At 49.9% G+C, this 17,982-nt stretch overlaps 1 protein-coding gene and 1 long non-coding RNA gene across 3 annotated transcripts in view; one reads left to right on the forward strand and one right to left on the reverse strand.

Annotated features, from left to right (window-relative positions):
* BMPR2 (bone morphogenetic protein receptor type 2) overlaps window positions 1-7,423 on the reverse strand; it is an 88,744-nt gene extending 81,321 nt beyond the window's left edge. The window contains exon 1 of one of the 2 annotated variants that reach the window (XM_065069491.1): window positions 6,999-7,423. Coding sequence is in view for 1 of the 2 variants with exons in the window: in XM_065069490.1 (XP_064925562.1) it covers window positions 2,725-2,779 (55 nt within the window). In the remaining variant the exon portion in view is untranslated. Of the gene's footprint in view, window positions 1-2,724; window positions 3,182-6,998 lie in introns of those variants that run through there. The other variant, XM_065069490.1, reaches the window with a different exon arrangement.
* Window positions 5,049-7,684, forward strand: LOC110365264 (uncharacterized). The gene is made up of 2 exons (XR_002424652.2): window positions 5,049-5,382; window positions 5,581-7,684. It is a non-coding gene; the product is annotated as an uncharacterized LOC110365264 (long non-coding RNA).
* The last annotated feature ends 10,298 nt before the right edge of the window (window positions 7,685-17,982 follow it).

The raw sequence follows: 17,982 nt of genomic DNA on the forward strand, positions 1-17,982 counted from the left end.
AATTTCACTTTATACTTCGTGCAAATAATTTCACCATTAGAACGCTGTCTACCTTGGATACGTATAAAGGAGGAAAAGTGGTTTAGTGTTGCCTATCACAGGCTGCAGGCGAGTGAAATGAGGAAAGATTATATCTTTAATATCAGGTTGGCATGAACACCCAAACAGAATTCTGCACAATATTGGGGATCACCAGCCTCCAATGCAGGCACAGCCCCCACAACCCACACATCCAAACCACCTAAAACATAAGGGCCTTGCAATATGTCTCGCATCAACAAAAGATTTAGAAAGGAGTATTTCAAGTCTTTTGAGAAATAAGGAACAAAGTGGCACAAACCAATTTTTTTTTCCCAATGTAACTTTTTAAACCCCTCAAATTTTTACCTAAGACCAGCATTAGTTAAATGTCCTTACTGTAGTATTTCTCTTTACAAGGACAGTTTAAATACAGAGTTACCAGCTACCTGTTAAGATCTGCATATTATAAAGTAAGCCAGTAGCGTCTTCACCCTAATAATCAGCAAACAATTCTGAATGTAGACGTAGTTCTTCATTATATCTTCAGTTACAACACTGAAGGAATAACCACCTTCTTTCTTCATCCATATTCCAGATTATGAGCGAATCTGTCATCTACAGATTATTTTCTTTGTCGTCTTCTTTAGGAATCTTTACATCTTCCCTTGATTCCCACGGTCTTTGTGGAGCCCTCCCCAAGGAGCTCCGGATCTCCTCCTCCAGACAGAAAGTTATAGGCCTGTCATGAAAACACTTTGCCTCTGATATCATGAGTTTGCATTAATAAACCCTCACTTTTAGATACTGCTGAGCTATAGTATCCATCCACTAGGCAGGAGGGAGACTTAACGGGGGGTTTCAAAGCTCCAAGTGCAGCATTTTCACTGATGGGAGTGCACAGTTCATACTTTGGGGGAGGGGAAGAGAAGAAAAGAGTGTTGGCTCCTTCATGAACATAAAAGGGCAGAATTACGCATTAGTGTAGCTTCCCCATGTATAGACATTTTATTTCTGAAATGCACTGTAAACCCAAAATCAACCATTCGTTAATTCAACTAAAGCCCAAATCACCCGTGTAATTACTTTCACAGAGGATTACGACCGAGGTTTTTTTAAAAACTGTGGATTGTTAAAATTTCACAATTCAGAAATAAATCACAACGGGAAAATAGGTTCCTATTCACAACACAGCCCGACGAGCTGGCATGGTTAGTACCCTTCCTTTTAACAAGGCAAAACCAGAACTGAAATGCCGGGTCAGGATTGGGGTGAACTGGCAAACCCCTGCAAACTGGGTCAGGATTGGGGCTTTTCAAAAATTATATTTGAAAGAAGAGTTGGGATGCTGGGAATTCTCAATTCATATATGCTTTAATACAAGACTTTTGACCTTCAGAAGTCCCTTGTTCCAGGAAAAAACCAAAGAAAGAAGAAAAAACCCAAAACATTCCTCAGAAACTACCCCAGAGAGATGCTGCAGACATCAACCTAAAATAACGGCAGTCAAAGGTCAAGCTGATATAAGCAACATCAATCTTTTCATTTAAATATCTTCTTGAAAGTTACCTCTTCAAAAGCAGTAATAAGGAAATCAGGGACTATCCAGTGAGAGTGACGAAGAAACTGCCTAAATGTGTATCCTTACAGGATTTTCCTAATAATGACACCAAGTCTCTTCAACAAATAATCCCGTTTTAAAACCTCACAGAAACTGCCACCAGCTTGGTTGGGTCATCTCAGCAAGACACGTTGTTTGTGTTACAAGGATTCATTTATGTATTAGACACATCAGATTCCAAAATAACACTAAAAAAACCAGGTGCTGGTGTCTTTTTACTAATCGGAATCCAATTTGCAAAGTCCTACGAGTCTCCCAGAACGGCTGGGAAATGCATATGGCAAAAAGAACTGGTATTAGTGCCTAACAAAGCCGGTAACACTCAGAAGGCTCCAACACGACACAAAACCAAAGGATGCCAGGCCAACACACATCCCTCCTCCAACACCATGGCCAAATATCTTACACATCTGACACTGAGCTTCCCAGCAAAATTAACAACAGGTTTAAAGGCCCAGAAATATGAATAAGGATGCTCTTAGCATTTATACTTCCAACTTCTTGTTTAAAAAAAATACAACAGTACACTTCAAGATCTTCCAGCAGTGTTTTGTGTCCCTGTTCTAGAATCACAAGTGACAACAGGAATAGCTAAATTTCTTCTTCAGATCTCTCCTCCAAGGAAAAGAAATATACATTACAGGAAGTCTGTTATAAAACTGCTGCACACGCTTCAGGCCCCTAAAAGCACCGATGCTGATAAAATTAAAAATGGCTGTGCCCAAAGATCCCACAGCAAAACAGGCACAGCTCCGCTGACGATTAAAATATATATTAAAAATTCCTGCATCACCTTACAAAGGGCGAGGCATGCAAAACTAAAAGCTTATAAACATATATATATAAATATATATATAATTTTTCCGAAATTGAAACGAGTTATTAGACAAAAGATGCAGATTTAGGCAAAGCACAGCTCTTCTTAAGGCTTCATTTACACAATAAAGCGGATCGTGTTCTCCGAGACCCGGGGTTTCAGAACTTGGCCGGGCTGAACGCGGCACCTCGCAGGAGACGCGGTGCCCGGCGGACCCACCCCCGTGTCCCCCAGCCAAGATGGCCAGTGGGTGCCCGTGGCTACTCACCAGCCGCAGTGCCGAGCAGGAGCAGCAGCGCCAGGTGCTGCAGTGGGGCGGGCATACCTGGGGAGGCCGAGGGTCCGCGCACGACGAGGAAAAAAGAATTAAATACAAAAAAAATAATAAAAAACCAAACAGCGAGGAATCTCCTCCTTGTTCCGCACAGCCTTCCGCGGCTCTCTCGGCTCACAGTCCCGTCGGGAAGGGCAAATGGCAGCGGAGAGGAGCCGCCTTCGCTCTTCCTGCGCTACAGCCGCCCGCCCGCATGTCTGGGCAGCCGGCGGCGCTCGGCGGGCACCGGGGAAGCGCCGGCTGCTGCCTCCCGGCCCCGAGGCATCTCCCGCCGGGGAACCGCACTTATTCCGCACGCAGCTCCGCCGCGGCGAGGGAACAGCGCGGGTGGGCAGGGACCATCTCCAGAGGCCGGCGGCGGTGTCAGTCGGAGCGGGCTCTAGGGGCTCCCGGCGGAGCCGCGTCCCATCCCGGGCACGGGCGCTGGCCTCTGGCCGCCTCACGCTGCGGGGCGGGCGGCGCCGATCGCCTCAGTCCCTGGGCGGCGCGGCGCGACCCGCGCTCCTCTCACGGCGAGGGCTGCGGCTGCATGCCGGCCCATCCGCGGCCGCCGGCCGGGCGGGCTCCACCGCGCACCCCGGCCCGGCGGAGTGGGGGCGGCGGGCGAGGCCCCTCCTCGGCGGCTCCAGCTGCGAGGGCAGCTGGCTCCCCTCGGAGGGCGAGAGCGCGGCGGAGGCCCTTCCCCTCCTCCGCCTCCCTGCAAGCGCACAGCGCCAGGCACCCCGGCCCGGCCTCCTCCCTCGGGGCTCCGCTCGGCGATCGGCTCAGTCCCTCCGCGCTGCCAGCGCCGGGCTCGCCGGCGAGGGGCAGCTCCGCTCCGCGCCGCTCCGCCTCCTTCCCGTGCCCGCCGAGCGGCTGCGGCGGCAGCCGAGCCCCGGAGCCCCCCCTCCTCCTCCCTCCCGCCCGCCCGCCCGCCCGCCCGCACCAACGGCCGCCCGGCCCAGACACAAAGGGGAGTCGCTGCAACTGCCGGAGCGCCCGGCCCGCCGCGCCACGCCCCGGGCACGCCCCCCACATAGGCCACGCCCCCGCCCGCCGCCACTGGTGGGACGGGCAGCTCCCCGCCCCCTGCCCGCCGCGCCCCTGACCATAGAGGTGGCCTCCGGGCAGGTAGAGAGGGGCCGTCCCGCGCGGGGGCGGCCGCCATGTTGGGGGAGGTGACGGGGACGGGCCCGGTTCGGCGGGGCCTGGTCCGGTTCGGCCGGGCCTCGGGGGCGCCGAGGGCACCGTGAGCAGCGGGAGAGCCGCGGGCAAGGGGCGGCGGTGTGAGCCGGGCCCGGGCGGTGGCGCTGCCAGAGCTCCCCGGCCACGGGCACCCCGGGGAGAGCGGCCTGCTCTCAAAACCCCCAAGCTGGTGCCTCGGCTGGCGCAGCAGGGCCTGTTGTCCTGTCCCCGCCGAGCCGCGCCAGGCCCGCCAGAGCCACCCTTCATCCTCATCATCCTCCTCACCATCACCCTCCTCCAGCCCTCAGGGAACACCCTGCGCCGCAGGAGCTCCCCGGCCCGTCCGCCCAGCTCCCGCGGCTCAAGCCAAACAAAAACCATTACCCGCCTCTTAAAGAGATTTTATGATTTCAAAGCGAAGTCAACCCTGTGGTGTTTGTGTGCTTCAACCTTTGCTGTATCGCACCGAGATAACCGCGGCCAGCAGCTGATGGGAGGACTGTGGATGTCACGTCTGATATTCCAGCCCAGCGAGGCTCTTACAAACAAGTTCTGCTGGGTGTAGCGTATTAAAAAACCTTCTTAAAAACATCACCCGCGCAGAAGGCGCCTTCGCATCCAGGCTTCTCCAAAGAGTCGGCGACAGGACATGCTGCCCCTGCCTGAATTCCTACACCAGTTACAGGAACAGGGTACGAGGAATACAAGCTCAAAATTCCGATTCCACACCTCAAAATATTAAATGCTACTGTGCAAAATGGTGTAGATGCAAATCAGTGATGATTTTAGTGATAATAAAAAGCTTTGGCGTAACCCCGTTCCTCTTCACAAGCCATAACAGGTGAAATAGATGTAATCCAATTCTTGCATCACCAAGAGAATTATTGAATAAATTCTAATAGGGTTTTTATTGTAGTCACGCTTCAGCCGTCATTTGACATTCCTGGGGTCAAGCTGAGTTTATGTGGCTGATAGTTATATGAAAGTTTGTTACAATTCTTGTTACTTTCGGTCTACGCAGATCTAACATGGGTATTGGGGAGAGACGATACAATATAGAATCCCAGATTGTAATTTGTATCGCCACTTTCCAGAACTGCAACCACATGTTCAACCACAGTATCCTTCCTGTTACTTGTGGAATGCGAACTGCCAAGAAATAACCTTTAGAAGGAGGAAAGGAAAAAAGGCAAACCCAACAACAAACAGGACAGTTTTACCTCCAAGAGAGACAAAAACAACCCCAGCGCTGAATATATTTTGTGGGCCCAAAATCCAGCGTTCTTTTCTGGTTCAGCAAAGGCACCGAACTATGCAAGGTAATTTTTGCCCAGCTGTACCTACCGGTGAAAGAAGCGAGATCTGCTTTGTTCACAGAAAACAAGAACCTGGCTGCGTGGGTTGCACGGCACTTTCACTGTTTAGATGGTAAGAGAAAATTGCTGTAATTGTTTATGACGTGTATCAAAACCTGCTCAGCCTGAAGTGAATAACAGAAGCCTCGCTAGTTTTAATGGTTCTAGTTTTGGCTCGTTAATTAATACCGGGAGTTCTTCTCCACAATAAATTGCACGAAAGAGACGTTCGGCCTTAAAATACTGACTTTTTTATTTTTTCTCTCTCCAGAAAATGGATTGGATTTTTGGTCTGTGTTTTCCTAGGAGGAAGCAACAAGACATGGCGTTTTTAATGCCATTTTTTCCTCTCGGTTTCACAAAAAGCCAAACCCTGCTCAAGAAAACACCCTTGCGAAGGCCCCGGGGCTGTGGATCGGGTCCTTGGACTAATCTCCCGGACTTGCCATCCCCGCAGTTTACAAGACTTTCTCCTCCTCCCCTGACCGATTTTGGATTTTAACTCGTTGTCATGTGCTTGGACAAGAACATATTTATAATTCTTCCTGTGATATTGTTTTATCTGTGAGTTAGGCTTCCATTAGCCGGATATTCAGCAATATCAAGTAAGGCCAGCGGAAAAATAATCAGGAGAAGGCAAGCTCGCGCAGCTGCACAGTAAATCTGTGGTGCTGGTTCATGTTAGGGTAGGGGAGACACAAGAAGCCCTATGTTTCCACCAGGACGAACATCACCCAGTGAAACAACGATATTGAACTTAAAAGAGACAAGACTGTTACAAACTAGAATGAGGAGAACAGACCTGAAGAAGTAGATGCTCTTTTGCAAGAGCGTTTGCTGCTCTCCCAGACACAAACGTGTTGCTATCGCTTGCAAATTCAATGCTGTATATAAGTGAAATTAAACGTGTCCTTGTTAGCAGCATCTCCTTTAAACCACACACATTTATTTTTGATTACCTGGAGTACGGAAACCAAGCAGTGGAAAATAAAATGAACAAAGCATGAAGAAAACCAAAACGATCTACCAAACAATAGCCTGAGCCCTGTTTCTTTTTAGAAAGCGCAGTTTTCAGGCGCTTTAAAAAGATTTCCCAGGATAGGCTCAGTGTTATCCAAGAGTTTTTCGGCGCTGACACAACATAACTGTTATCATCCGTGGGACTCAGGGGACTGTTCTTTTTGACAGGGCCTTTCATGAAGTCAACAAACTCGTCTGAAACAAGCCATAAATTACATTTGGCTGCACATCAGCTTGGCCGGAGTGTTCTCTCAGTGCTGTCATAAGTTTTGGGGAAAGAGGATGGCACCACAGACCAATGTTTAGCTGTCAGGGGTTATTTAGTTCTCAATTTCAAACCAAAGCATCCCCATAACATTGTCTCTGATGCATAAACATATGTTAAACAACAATCAAGATGTTCAGAGGCTTTCCCACAAGTAAACACCCCCATTCTGGATCCTCAGTAATGGCTTCAGAAATAAGGGATTTGATACGGGTCTCATTGCTAAATCCGGGGATTGTCAGAAGATCATCTCCCCACTCTCGCCTCCTGTAGCAGTATATGGAGAGAGAAGGGCTTTCTGAGAGCTGGGTTCCCAGCCTTATATCGCTCTCTAGATTATTATTATTATTAACATCCTGAATTGCAGCCAGAACGGACTGAAAGCACAATAACCGTCTACTCACCGCCTGCTGAGTCAGCAGCTGAAGCTGCAGCCGATGCAGCCAAACAAGTCACCGCACGCAGACGTCGTCACCCTCGGAAGCGCTCGGTTACTCATTCTATATCGATTTTTCCTGCCCGTGTCCCAACCCCGGGTGTCGCACGGAGGCGTCACCACACCCCTTGGAGCTGGAGGTCAGGAGGGTGGCAGGGACACCACAGTTCCAGGGGAAAAAGGTGAATCCTCCGGGGGCTTTGGCATCACCTCAGAGAAAACAGATTCCACCAAAGAGGCAGGGAGAGACACCAAGTTGAGACTGGAGCCCTGGAACAGTCCTTAGTGGGGGAAAGTCAATTCTTTCCTGTTCTTTCTAGCAGGACGAGCACCGTGCACGCCGGCCGGGCTGCCTGCTGCGGTGCGGGACTGGTAGACCTCACACCCCAGAGCAGGCTCGCACGCTGACACCGCTACCAGCAGCCTCAAGGAAACGGAAAATTCAACTCCCTGCCTCAGCGGGAACTTGTTTCCCCTTTAGTCCAGTTAAATAATCTGTGCCAGACATTACTTTTGGCCTTTAGACGCATAGAAGTCCGTCTGAAGGCTGTTATGACTTCATTTTTCTTTGTCTCTGAAGCACAGAGAAGAGCACCAAATGTTGAGCCTTTGAAAAAACAACAAGATAAATAAACATTTGCGAGTATGAACTAGTAAGTGTTTTCAGACCTGGATTTTTCTAACTCTACCGTGTTGCTGTGTCATCCACTACAAGGTGAACCACACTCTGCAACGAAGCCATGACAGTCTTCAACATCATCATCTTATATCGGAAGGGAAGTTTTCTGGCAGCTTTGTTTACCTTTTGATGGGAGAATTTTCATGAATTTAATGCAAAAATTAATCGCACTGCTTTTGGCGGCAGTCCCTGGAAGGATTGATTTTGATATTAAACTTCTTTTGGGCTGGTCGCGTATTCCCTGGGGTTGGTGTAGCAGGTGGTTTCCTCTGGGGATCAAACATGAGTGGGAACGTGGGACAGGTAAAGCCTTCAGCACCTGAGGGAGGAGGAGGAGGAAGGTGCACACTGAGTGATACACACAGCGGGAATATTTCATATCTAAAAGGATAACAGACACTTTTGTATTACACCGTACTTCCCTGTGATAATTAACTACCGACAGCGTCTGGAGCAGTTGCCGTCCTGTTATACAGAGAACGCTGCTCAGTCTATGGAAATCTTCCCTCTATTTTGGGGCTGGAGGTCAGAGAAACTTCCACGCAGGCTCTGAGAAGCGCCTTCCACTCAGAATTATGTCTGAAATGGTATGGTAAAGGCCCTTTCCAGCCTGCCCAAATCTCTTGGCTTGCTCATCACACTGTAAAATGGGAAATTTGCTGCAGGGTGTTTATCAGTGCAAAACACCATTATTCATTAAATCTGACGATGATTCGGACTTGGTCAGACAATTAGGCCTTAAAATACTTCCCCAATCAGGTCAATACTGGTAGCAAAAAGCTAATAAAAATACCCTTTTGAGAACAAAATTACAGCCTGGCTGGACTCGCGCAGTTTGCCGGTGCCGCTCAGCATCGTTGTCCTGCCAACAGGAGATTTCTATCCCTTATGCTTCTGCCTGCAACATGACACCTGTCGCCCGACGACTTCGAGACATATTTTGATGCGTGAAGAATGTTCCTTCAGATCAAGACACGAGCCGGTATCTCCGAAGAGCCAGCTCGGCTCTCGCGGCTCGATTTGGAAACATAAACCCAACTTGCTGCTCCCCAAAACATCCATCAGCAAATCCTCAGGTGGCCCTCGGACCCTGCGAAACCTCTGCCTGCCGCTTCAGATTGAAAGTCACGGACGTAAATGAAGATGGAGGATCAAGCGGGCAGAGGCTTCTAAAGGAAAAATTGCCCTTTGTTTCCATAGTGAAGAGTTTTCAAAAGCAAGAAGGCCAATCTCACAGAAGAAAGGTCACATGAGGTGTTTTACATTTCACACATTTGAAGGAATTTCCCCCACCTTTTCTTTTTTGTTCCACTCATTTGCCACAAAGTAGTTGTGATGTTTTGCCCATTGCTTTTCCTTTTTCTCTCCCTTCCTTGTGCTCCAGCCGCTCACCAGCTCCATTCCCTTCTCTCAACTCGCTCCAGCACCTCAAGCTCTTTCGTGTCGTGAGGGGCCCAAAACTGCCCCCAGGATTCGCAGTTTGGCCTCCCCAGAGCCCAGCACAGGGACGGTCACTGCGCGAGGCCTGCTGGCCACACTATTCTTGACACAAGCCAGGATGCTGGTGGCCTTTTTGGCCAACAAATGTCCCCAAATTTAGATAACCACATGCAGGCACCTGCAGGTACGGCAGAGCCAGAGCTGGGCTTCACTTCTCCTCTCCATCCCACAGCTGCCCTGCTCCTTTTGACCAGCCCCAGCAAATACAGACACTGTGATGGGACAGGGGAGCAGCATCAACATTTGGAGGGGACAGGAGCCTCGTGTGGCCGCCGCACTGACATGGCTGCACTGGGGAAGGCTCTGAAGCTCCCTGGAGCAGGTCCCTGGGGCAGACCGGCAGATAAACCTCAGCTCAGAAGGAAACAGCAAGTCCCACGTTCCTCTCAGCTTGGCCAAAGCTGTAAAGCAGATTCCTCCTTCCCTTTCACCAGCGGTCAGACCTCCCCTGCGCATTTTGTTGATGGAATCTCTCACCCCAATTCGGGAGATAACGGTGTTTGCTAAACACACTCTGCCTTGCTACCAGAAGAGCTTCTGACCTTGTCCTGTCTTCTTCTTGGCCTTTGGCAAATAATTATCAGCGCTCGCAGTGACCTCCAGCCAGCTGGGCAGAAAGCTTTGGAGCCAAACATGTGCACAAATAATTCCAGGGGCAGCTGCTGCTACTGTATTATCTCCTCCTGTGGTTTCTACAGATACCAATAGTTAATACGTGTTGCAGTACGCTGCCCCTTTCCCTTTAGCACACCAAAGAGCATCTTCCTTCAACTCAGGGCCATTAAACCCAGCTCAACAATGGGGGCCTTCAGCCTGGTTTGAGCCTGCATTGCCGGATGGATCTTACCCTCTAACGAAACGGAGCCCAAAACAGCCAAAGCCACAGATCACAGACCCGCCGTCTTTAGCTGAGAAGGTCACCGTTTAATCACCCTTCCCAAATTAAACGGAACAGAGGCTGCTCGGTGTGTACCCAAACATGGCATCCCCTCTCTCCGGCTCCTCTGGCCTCCCGCAGCTCAGACACGAGGTGTTTCTTTGCCCTGACGTGCAGAGGTCCAAGCCCGATCAGAGTTCATTCAGCCCCTAGAGCAGCAGTGACTCGCTTCCAAAAAAACAAGACTATTATGGCTAGAGCCTGTTATGAAAGCCTGCGTGAAGCTGAGACCAGATGTGTGCTCTGCTCACTCCAACTGTTGCTCAGAGCAAAGCCCTGGTTTGTTTTGTTTTTGTTTTTTAAACAAAACAGAACAGAGGATTGACAGGAATTAGGCCTCTGTACACAACAAGCAAGATTTTCTGCTGTTTTTCTGCACTGCCGTTGCAGATGCAGAGCTGGGAGCATACACCTACCGTCGGTGGCCACCGACCCTCGGAGGAGGGACGGAGACAGGAAAGGAGCCCTTACACAGCAGGATGAGGAAGGAATTGTTGCCCCTGAGGGTGGTGAGAGCCTGGCCCCGGTACCCAGAGAGGTGGTGGATGAACCATCCCTGGAGACATCCCAGGCCAGGCTGGACGGGGCTCTGAGCAACCTGAGCTGGTGAAGATGTCCCTGCTCATGGCAGGGGGGTTAAACTAGATGAGTTTTGAAGGTCCCTTCCCACCCAAACTATTTGATGATTCTATAATACGATGCGGATGAGGATGCCATCCCGCTCTAGTTCAGCTCCACAAAGCAGCTGGTTGTCGTTGGGACTCCCTGTTATTGTTTCAGTTGGACGCTCCGTCCTGTCCCCTGGAAATGGGAGCGGCCACGTGGTGACGAGCATTCTTTGCCTTTACAGCACATCTTTCATCAGACGATCTCAAAGCAACTTGCCAGTGAGAACAGGCGCAACCTTACGCTGTGCCTGCGAGATAAGCAAAGGATGGAATAGAGTAACTGCTTTAAAAGCACACAGCAGCTCTGTGGGATGAAGGGAAAATAGGAGAAATATATATCCGTTTGAAACCGCGCAGGGTTTCAGAGAGAGGCGGCCTGGACGGCTGCCAGGATGCTGAGATTGCCACCCCTACACAACCGCGAGTGCCATGGAAACCAGCGGGGCACCGGCGGGGAAGGACAGCAGCTGAAAAATGGTTTTGCATCAAACGTGGCCGGGCTGGAACGCTCCTGCTCTCCCCACGCTGTGGGGACTACCAGTGCCCACCAGTGCCGGTGGGAGACATTCCCAGTAACTCTACAGCCCCGGGTATCTGCTGTCCTGGTGGCGGCTGGTGTGTGACTGCGGAAAGCGGGGTGGCCGAAGGATTCTGCAGCGTGTTGGCTGGGAGGGAATGGAAACGTCGGGGTGAAGCTTCCACATGTGCTGGGAAGGGCAGGGACATGAAGGGACGTTGACACCTGAATGGGGATGGGGAGGGAACATGCACACACAAGCTCCTGCGAGCACGACAGAGCCGTGGACCGCTCACAGGAATAGGAGCTTTCCCCACAAATACCAAAAAGGCTCAAAAAAAAGAAAAGAGATTCCTTTAAGCTGAGTAAAAGTAAAGAAAGGAAAGAGGCCTTGAAAACAAAACCAAAAATAACAAAGGAAGCCGAATATAACAGGAATCGCAAAAATAAACAAACCCAGACAAGCGGTGGGGGAGGAATGAACACACTGTGAATCTGTCAAGTACGCTGTGCACACACTGAACTGAGAGTGAATTTGGAGAAACCTCCAAGTGAGGACACCTGCTTGTACCCAACAGCACATGGTAAAACGTCCCCCAGGAGGGGTCAGACACGTTGGGAAGAACTGCGGGGGAGCAGCCGCATCCCCGTGAAACGCTGCGGGGGGAACAGCAGCATCTCCTGAGGCCGCTGGGCGCGGGGCAGCTGCACCGTGCTCGGCCAAAACCCATCCCGGGGAGGGGAGAGTGGGCAGAGACAGACACAGAGCTCTGGCCCCGCTCTCGGTGCTTTGGGATGGGAGGAAATGGCCTCAAGTTGCGCCAGGGAACATCGAGGTTGGATGTGGGGAACAATTTCTTCCCCAAAGGGCTGTGGGGCATTGGAACAGGCTGCCCAGGGCAGTGCTGGAGTCACCATCCCTGGAGGGTTGGACAGACGGACATGAGGTTCTCAGGGACATGGGGCAGTGCCAAGGGTGGGGGAACGGTTCGACTTGGTGGTCTTGGGGGTCCCTTCCAAGCTAAATGGTTCTATGATTCTAGTCTATGATCCCAGGGGTGACCTGTGACAGCCCCCAGCTGGAGCAGAGGTCAGGGGAGAAGGGAGTGTGTTCCAGCAAAGCAAAGAGGACTGAAAATTAAAAACCAACCAAACAAATACAATGAGAAACCCCACCAAACCCCAAACGCAGAGAGGCAGCAAAGCCGCGGCCAACCCCAGCCTGGCTCTGTCGAGGAACAGGCGCGGGAAGGGTCCGGGGGAGCGCGAGAAGCGGCAGATAACATCAGGCACTTCTGGGGCTGCCGGAGCACCGCGGGGACGGGGGCGGCGCGGAGGCTTTATAGCGCTGCCAGAACAAACAAGCTCCGGCCAGGGTCAAGGAACATGGGATCCAACTCCTACTTGTCAGCAGTTGTGGTGCATACGTTGCTGAAAACGGATGCAGTGCCAGGAAAATCCAACTCCCAGCACGAAAAAAATAACTGGGGGATGATAATGAGAGAAGCCAAGGCAACTGCGACTGTGAATTAGTGATTACATAAAAGCTTTTATCTTAAAGTTGTGTCAGGCCAAATTCTGAAGTTGCTTTTCCAGCCAGAATCCTCCCTTGAGACCCTGTGATCTGGCCACAAATTGCTACATCTTAAAAAAAATAACAATAATAATTAAAAAAGCCCCAAACAAAACAAAGCAAAGATTTTCTTGCTAAGCTGGCTGGCAATACCCAGCAGGCAGGAGCCTCCTCTTCACACCAAACGCACCCTCCGTCTGTCCCATGTGTGTCACCGTCAATTGGGGGACACTTCTCAGCATTTTGCTCCCGTATGTGGCCGCTATTCAGACAAGCGGGACCATTTGGTTGTTGGGTATGAAGGGAAGCACGTGTTACTGAAAGGACCCTGAAATGAGTGAGATACGATCCGTATCGCAGTTCCTTCCACTGAGACGTATCAAAGCTACTCCTGAAAAGCGGAACACACAGCAGCTTGGGTATTGCCATGGGGAAATGCAGTAACAAACGTAGTAATAAATGAGTAATCAGCACTGCCCACCACGTGCTGCTCGCCCGAGTGCTCCAGGAACAGCATCGCTACCTAAAAACCCCTTTCTTTTGCCCTTTCTTTTGTTTTTTTTTCAGAGCTGCAACATTCTTTTGGTACGTCTGGGCTGAACAGCAAGAAAAATGTCTTTTCTAAATAACTAATCTGGGTTAAAATCAACCGGTGTCTCAACGGCAGGCACGCAAGACTAGTAAGAGGATCCACTCTCCAGCAATGGAAGCTTCATCCCGTAAGTAACACGTAGTACACTGCCAATCTGCAATTTCTAAAAAGATATTGAAAATAACACAAGGAAATGATGGATATTTCGAGCAGGAGGCATGCCCTTCCTATGGAAGACGAGCTGCTCTAGTAGCTCTTCGAAAAGCAATCCAATGTACTCAAATATAGGGTGAATATTTAGGCAACAGGCTTATTTTTCCCCATGGGGTGACTGCAGCGGGGTGACTGCAGGTGCCAAGAAATGAGGGATGCTGATCCCCCCAAAACCCTGTTTGATGTGCTTTCACAGAAATGGAACACAAGATGTGACGCAAACACAACAATCCAGGGTGGATGTGCGATATTTTTGGTAGCCTGCGGAGTGTGACTGTTTCAGCTGTGTTTCTGGCGATTGAATCAAGAGGCCAAACCGAGCCACCTCCAAACAAGAATTACAGCTTGAATGACAGGGATGGGCCTGACCGGCTCCTCACCACTCACCTGCTTCTCATGTAGCGCGGCCAGGGGCACTGGGATCATCCCCAGCGCCAGCGGCTCATTCCGTGTGACGTTTGTCACGAATCCCACCAGCACCCGAGGTCCCTGCGGTGTCCCCGCCAGTGCAAAGAGATCATGGAAACCTGGAAAGATTAAAGTACATTGAATAGGACCAGGAGCAGTTCAACTTTCCTTTAGGGTTTTTTCTATGTAAGGACTATGTGTCCCTAGAGATATCATGTCAAAATGAAGTTGCGTAATGAATATTAACTGTTACCAAGGAATTCACGGTTGAAAGTGGTCTGCAGTGACTGATCAAAGGAGAACATCACCTGTGCACCATTTCTGCTCTTGTTTCTTTATGGCACGTGAATTCATCCCAAAGGACTTTAATACTCACCTCTATAGATGCTTCTGCTTTTCACATCAGGCGTTAAACTCTTGCCCATCTTGTCCAGGAAGCCTCCGAGTTACCCAAGACCCGGCGAGATTACCCCACGGGCGTTGCGACATCCAGGCCCTGACGTGACTCGTCCCCACGTCAGTGGGAAGGACCGAGACACTGGGTCTGCACAGGGGGGTGCAGAGCCACAGGGTCCCCGTGTTCCCTCCACGCAGGGACAGCAGACAAGGGGCTCTGGGACCTTCCCCTTGGGTCCCTTTGTAGGGACAGTGGCACAGGTGGGGCTTGCCTGGTCCCCATCTCTCTTATGGTAAGGGAGTTACTCCCAGGGGGAATATTGGATTTTATTGGCTTTCATCAGTATGTTCAGGGGAAAAATCCTTTGCACAATATCACTTTCTTTGAAAGACAAGCAAAACTGTCTCCTCCATGCAAACCACACAGCCAAAAATCCCTTAGAGAGCACCTAGACGTCTTTGTCCACCCCGTTGTTGGGAGAAGACGTCACCGAGCACACTTCTCTTTCCTGCAGGCATCATCTCGCGGTGGTTCACGCGGCTGAGCTGAAGGGCATTTCCAAAGCGCGTCTGGATGACATAACGATGGAGCCGTGTCAAATCCCACACCCCCGTGCCCATTTTCAGAGCGAGGACACTCCTTTTTTGCTTTGCAGAACCAATCCAAGCCCAAGGACATGGGTGGAGTTGGCCCAAACCCCAGCGCACAGCAGGGGTGGCCAGCGTGGGCTCCCGCGGGGTCAGCAGGGAACCACAAATGAGAAACACGTGTTAAAAACACAAAACGCACCAAAACTGGCATATTTTTCAGGCATAAAACACAACGACGGGCAAGCAAAACAGCTCATTGCAGCAATTTCTAAGGGTCGAGGTTCCGCGAGGGGATGGCGATCAGCAGCTGACAGCCAAAGGACACCCAGATGTTTGAGTTGCATATTGAGCAAAGTCGGTTGAGAAATCAGAGAAACATAAGCACAGATTCTATTATTCTACATTCAGATTTTCTTTGTAGGTTAAAAATGCACTCAGAGTCCTTTTTTTTTTTCAGTTCTGACCTCAGCAAACGCTCGTAGTTTGATTGTTGGTACCGGAGTTGCGAGCTAAGATGATTCATTGCAGACTTCATGCTAGCTGATATTTCTGACAGCCCATAGGCTCACGTGGTTAAACCAGTGTTTCAGCCTTTATGAGCATATATTTTTAAGCTTTATGATAAAATAGAGAGAAATAAACCCTAAAAACGTGCACTGAGCTTTTTACAAAAGCGGTCTTCTTAGCCCTTTTGTTGGTAAAACCGTGTGCATCAGTGGGACTTTGGAAACAAAAGGCGAAGAATCTGATAAAACAGATAATAGAATCGCAGAATGGTTTGGGATGGAAGGGACCCTAAAGACCATCTGGTTCCATCCCCCTGCCATGAGCAGGGACATCTTCACCAGCTCAGGTTGCTCAGAGCCCCGTCCAGCCTGGCCTGGGATGTCTCCAGGGATGGTTCATCCACCACCTCTCTGGGTACCGGGGCCAGGCTCTCACCACCCTCAGGGCCAACAATTGCTTCCTTATATCTCATCTAAACCTCCCATCTATCAGTTTGAAGCCATCACCCCTTGTCCTGTCACCACATGTCCCCACCCCTCCCTCCAGAGCATCTCAAGCCCATCAGCCCAGTCTGAGCCCACGTGTGGGCGCCTTTAAAAGTCAACAGAAAGGTACATCTTTTCCAGGACAAGGAAGAGAGATGCGCTAAATACCTCAGTTTGTTTAATCCAGTGTACAGAAACAAAATCCTGAGAGGTTCAAAGCTCCAGTGTTTATTCTATCAGGCTTATTTCTGGGCTAAATAAACCATCAAAATCTAAGCCTCCACTGACAACATCAAAACACGCTGGTTGAAGCGGATGAATAGCCAGCGTTTGGCAAAGACAAAGCACGAATCCCTAATTATTGTGAGATGAGTCACCTGGAGAAACCAGAGCAGCGGCCAACAATAAAACCCCAAACCTTTGAAAGGCTCGAGGAGAACGCAGGTGCCCAGCAACACACACCGAACCCTGGGTACCAGGGTGGCCCCGCGTCCAGGTCCCTCGTGACTCATGGGGCTGGAACAAGCCAGACTTTTGCAGACAACAAAAAGAGATAAAAATCATATTGCTTGGGGAAGTGCCAAGCTATTATTTCACCCAATCAGAGTCTTGAACTGCTGAAAGTTGAAAGGATTTCCTCTGGAAAGGGAACATTCCCTAGCCAGAAAGTCTCCAGAAAGGTACAGGAGCAATAAGTCCTGGCGTTCAGCGTTAGGAAATACACGTCTAGACAGAGGCTTTGTTTGTTGATGGCATTTTAAAAGATGCTACATACAGTACAGATCCTGGAACGTGGATTTCTATTTTTACACTGTGACAGATTCACATGTCCAGGACATGCTGGGGATGGTTTTCACATCTTTGGGTATTTTATTTAACTACCTCAGCCTAAAGGTGCCATACCCCCTGGGGTTAAAATGGATGGATATCACTATTTGTGTGGATATCACTATTTGTGTGGATATCACTATTTGCATTGATATCACTCTTTGCATGGATATCACTCTTTGCATGGTCATCTCCAGTGTTGTAGCGTTACATTCACAGCTGTATAAATAACAGCCCACCCACTGTAGCTTCCATTTTTCGGTGCTGAGAGCAGCAATAACCTGAGCTCAGGTTTGGGTGCTTTCCCCCACTCACCCAGTGCCACGCCAGCTTTAAAAAGACCATTTCTAAATGTGCTCCTACACCTACTACTAAAGCAAATCTTGTATTTTTTGCCACTGTGCAGAAGGAAGCGTTTTGTGCTTTGGCATGGCTGTATTTAATTCCTTCTTGGAGAAGAAAGAGTTTACCGTGGCTGCAGCTTTATCAGGAGCGATTTGGTGGTGGACTCGGCCTCGCCTGCAGTCATTGTGCTGTCAAACAGGTTTCCTTCCTCTTCTTCGCAACCCTTCTACATCACATCCTATTTACAGCTCTCAACGGGGCTTCATAAATAACGTGGTCATGAGAGCCCCGCACGCTTGTGGGATTTGGGAGGCATTATCTCAGATTTTAAGAGTTGGAATATGGAAGATTAGAGGTGAAAGGTGGCAAACCCAATGGGCTCTGATCCAAACGATGGGGGGGTTTTCTACTTCATTTCCCTTGGATTTGGGGCCCTTCTTGGCTTCCCCACCACCTGTCCCAGCACTTCAATCCTACCCCATCCTTTCTCTGCGGGATACGAGTTTCACACGTCACCATCAGCCCCTCTTTGTGTTTTGCTTGAGGCCTGTAGAGACAAAACTGCTGATCCCCTTAGCATGAAAAACTGAACATCAGAAAATGTTCCTATTATGGATTAAGACTACTGAAAACACAGTCGCTGAACACAGAGGTGCTCACCGCTAGGACAGGAATAATCTTTTGCTTTAGAAATAAGGCGGAGCGCAACGGAG

The sequence above is a fragment of the Columba livia genome, chromosome 7, assembly GCF_036013475.1.
Source record: "Columba livia isolate bColLiv1 breed racing homer chromosome 7, bColLiv1.pat.W.v2, whole genome shotgun sequence".
NCBI lineage: Eukaryota > Metazoa > Chordata > Aves > Columbiformes > Columbidae > Columba > Columba livia.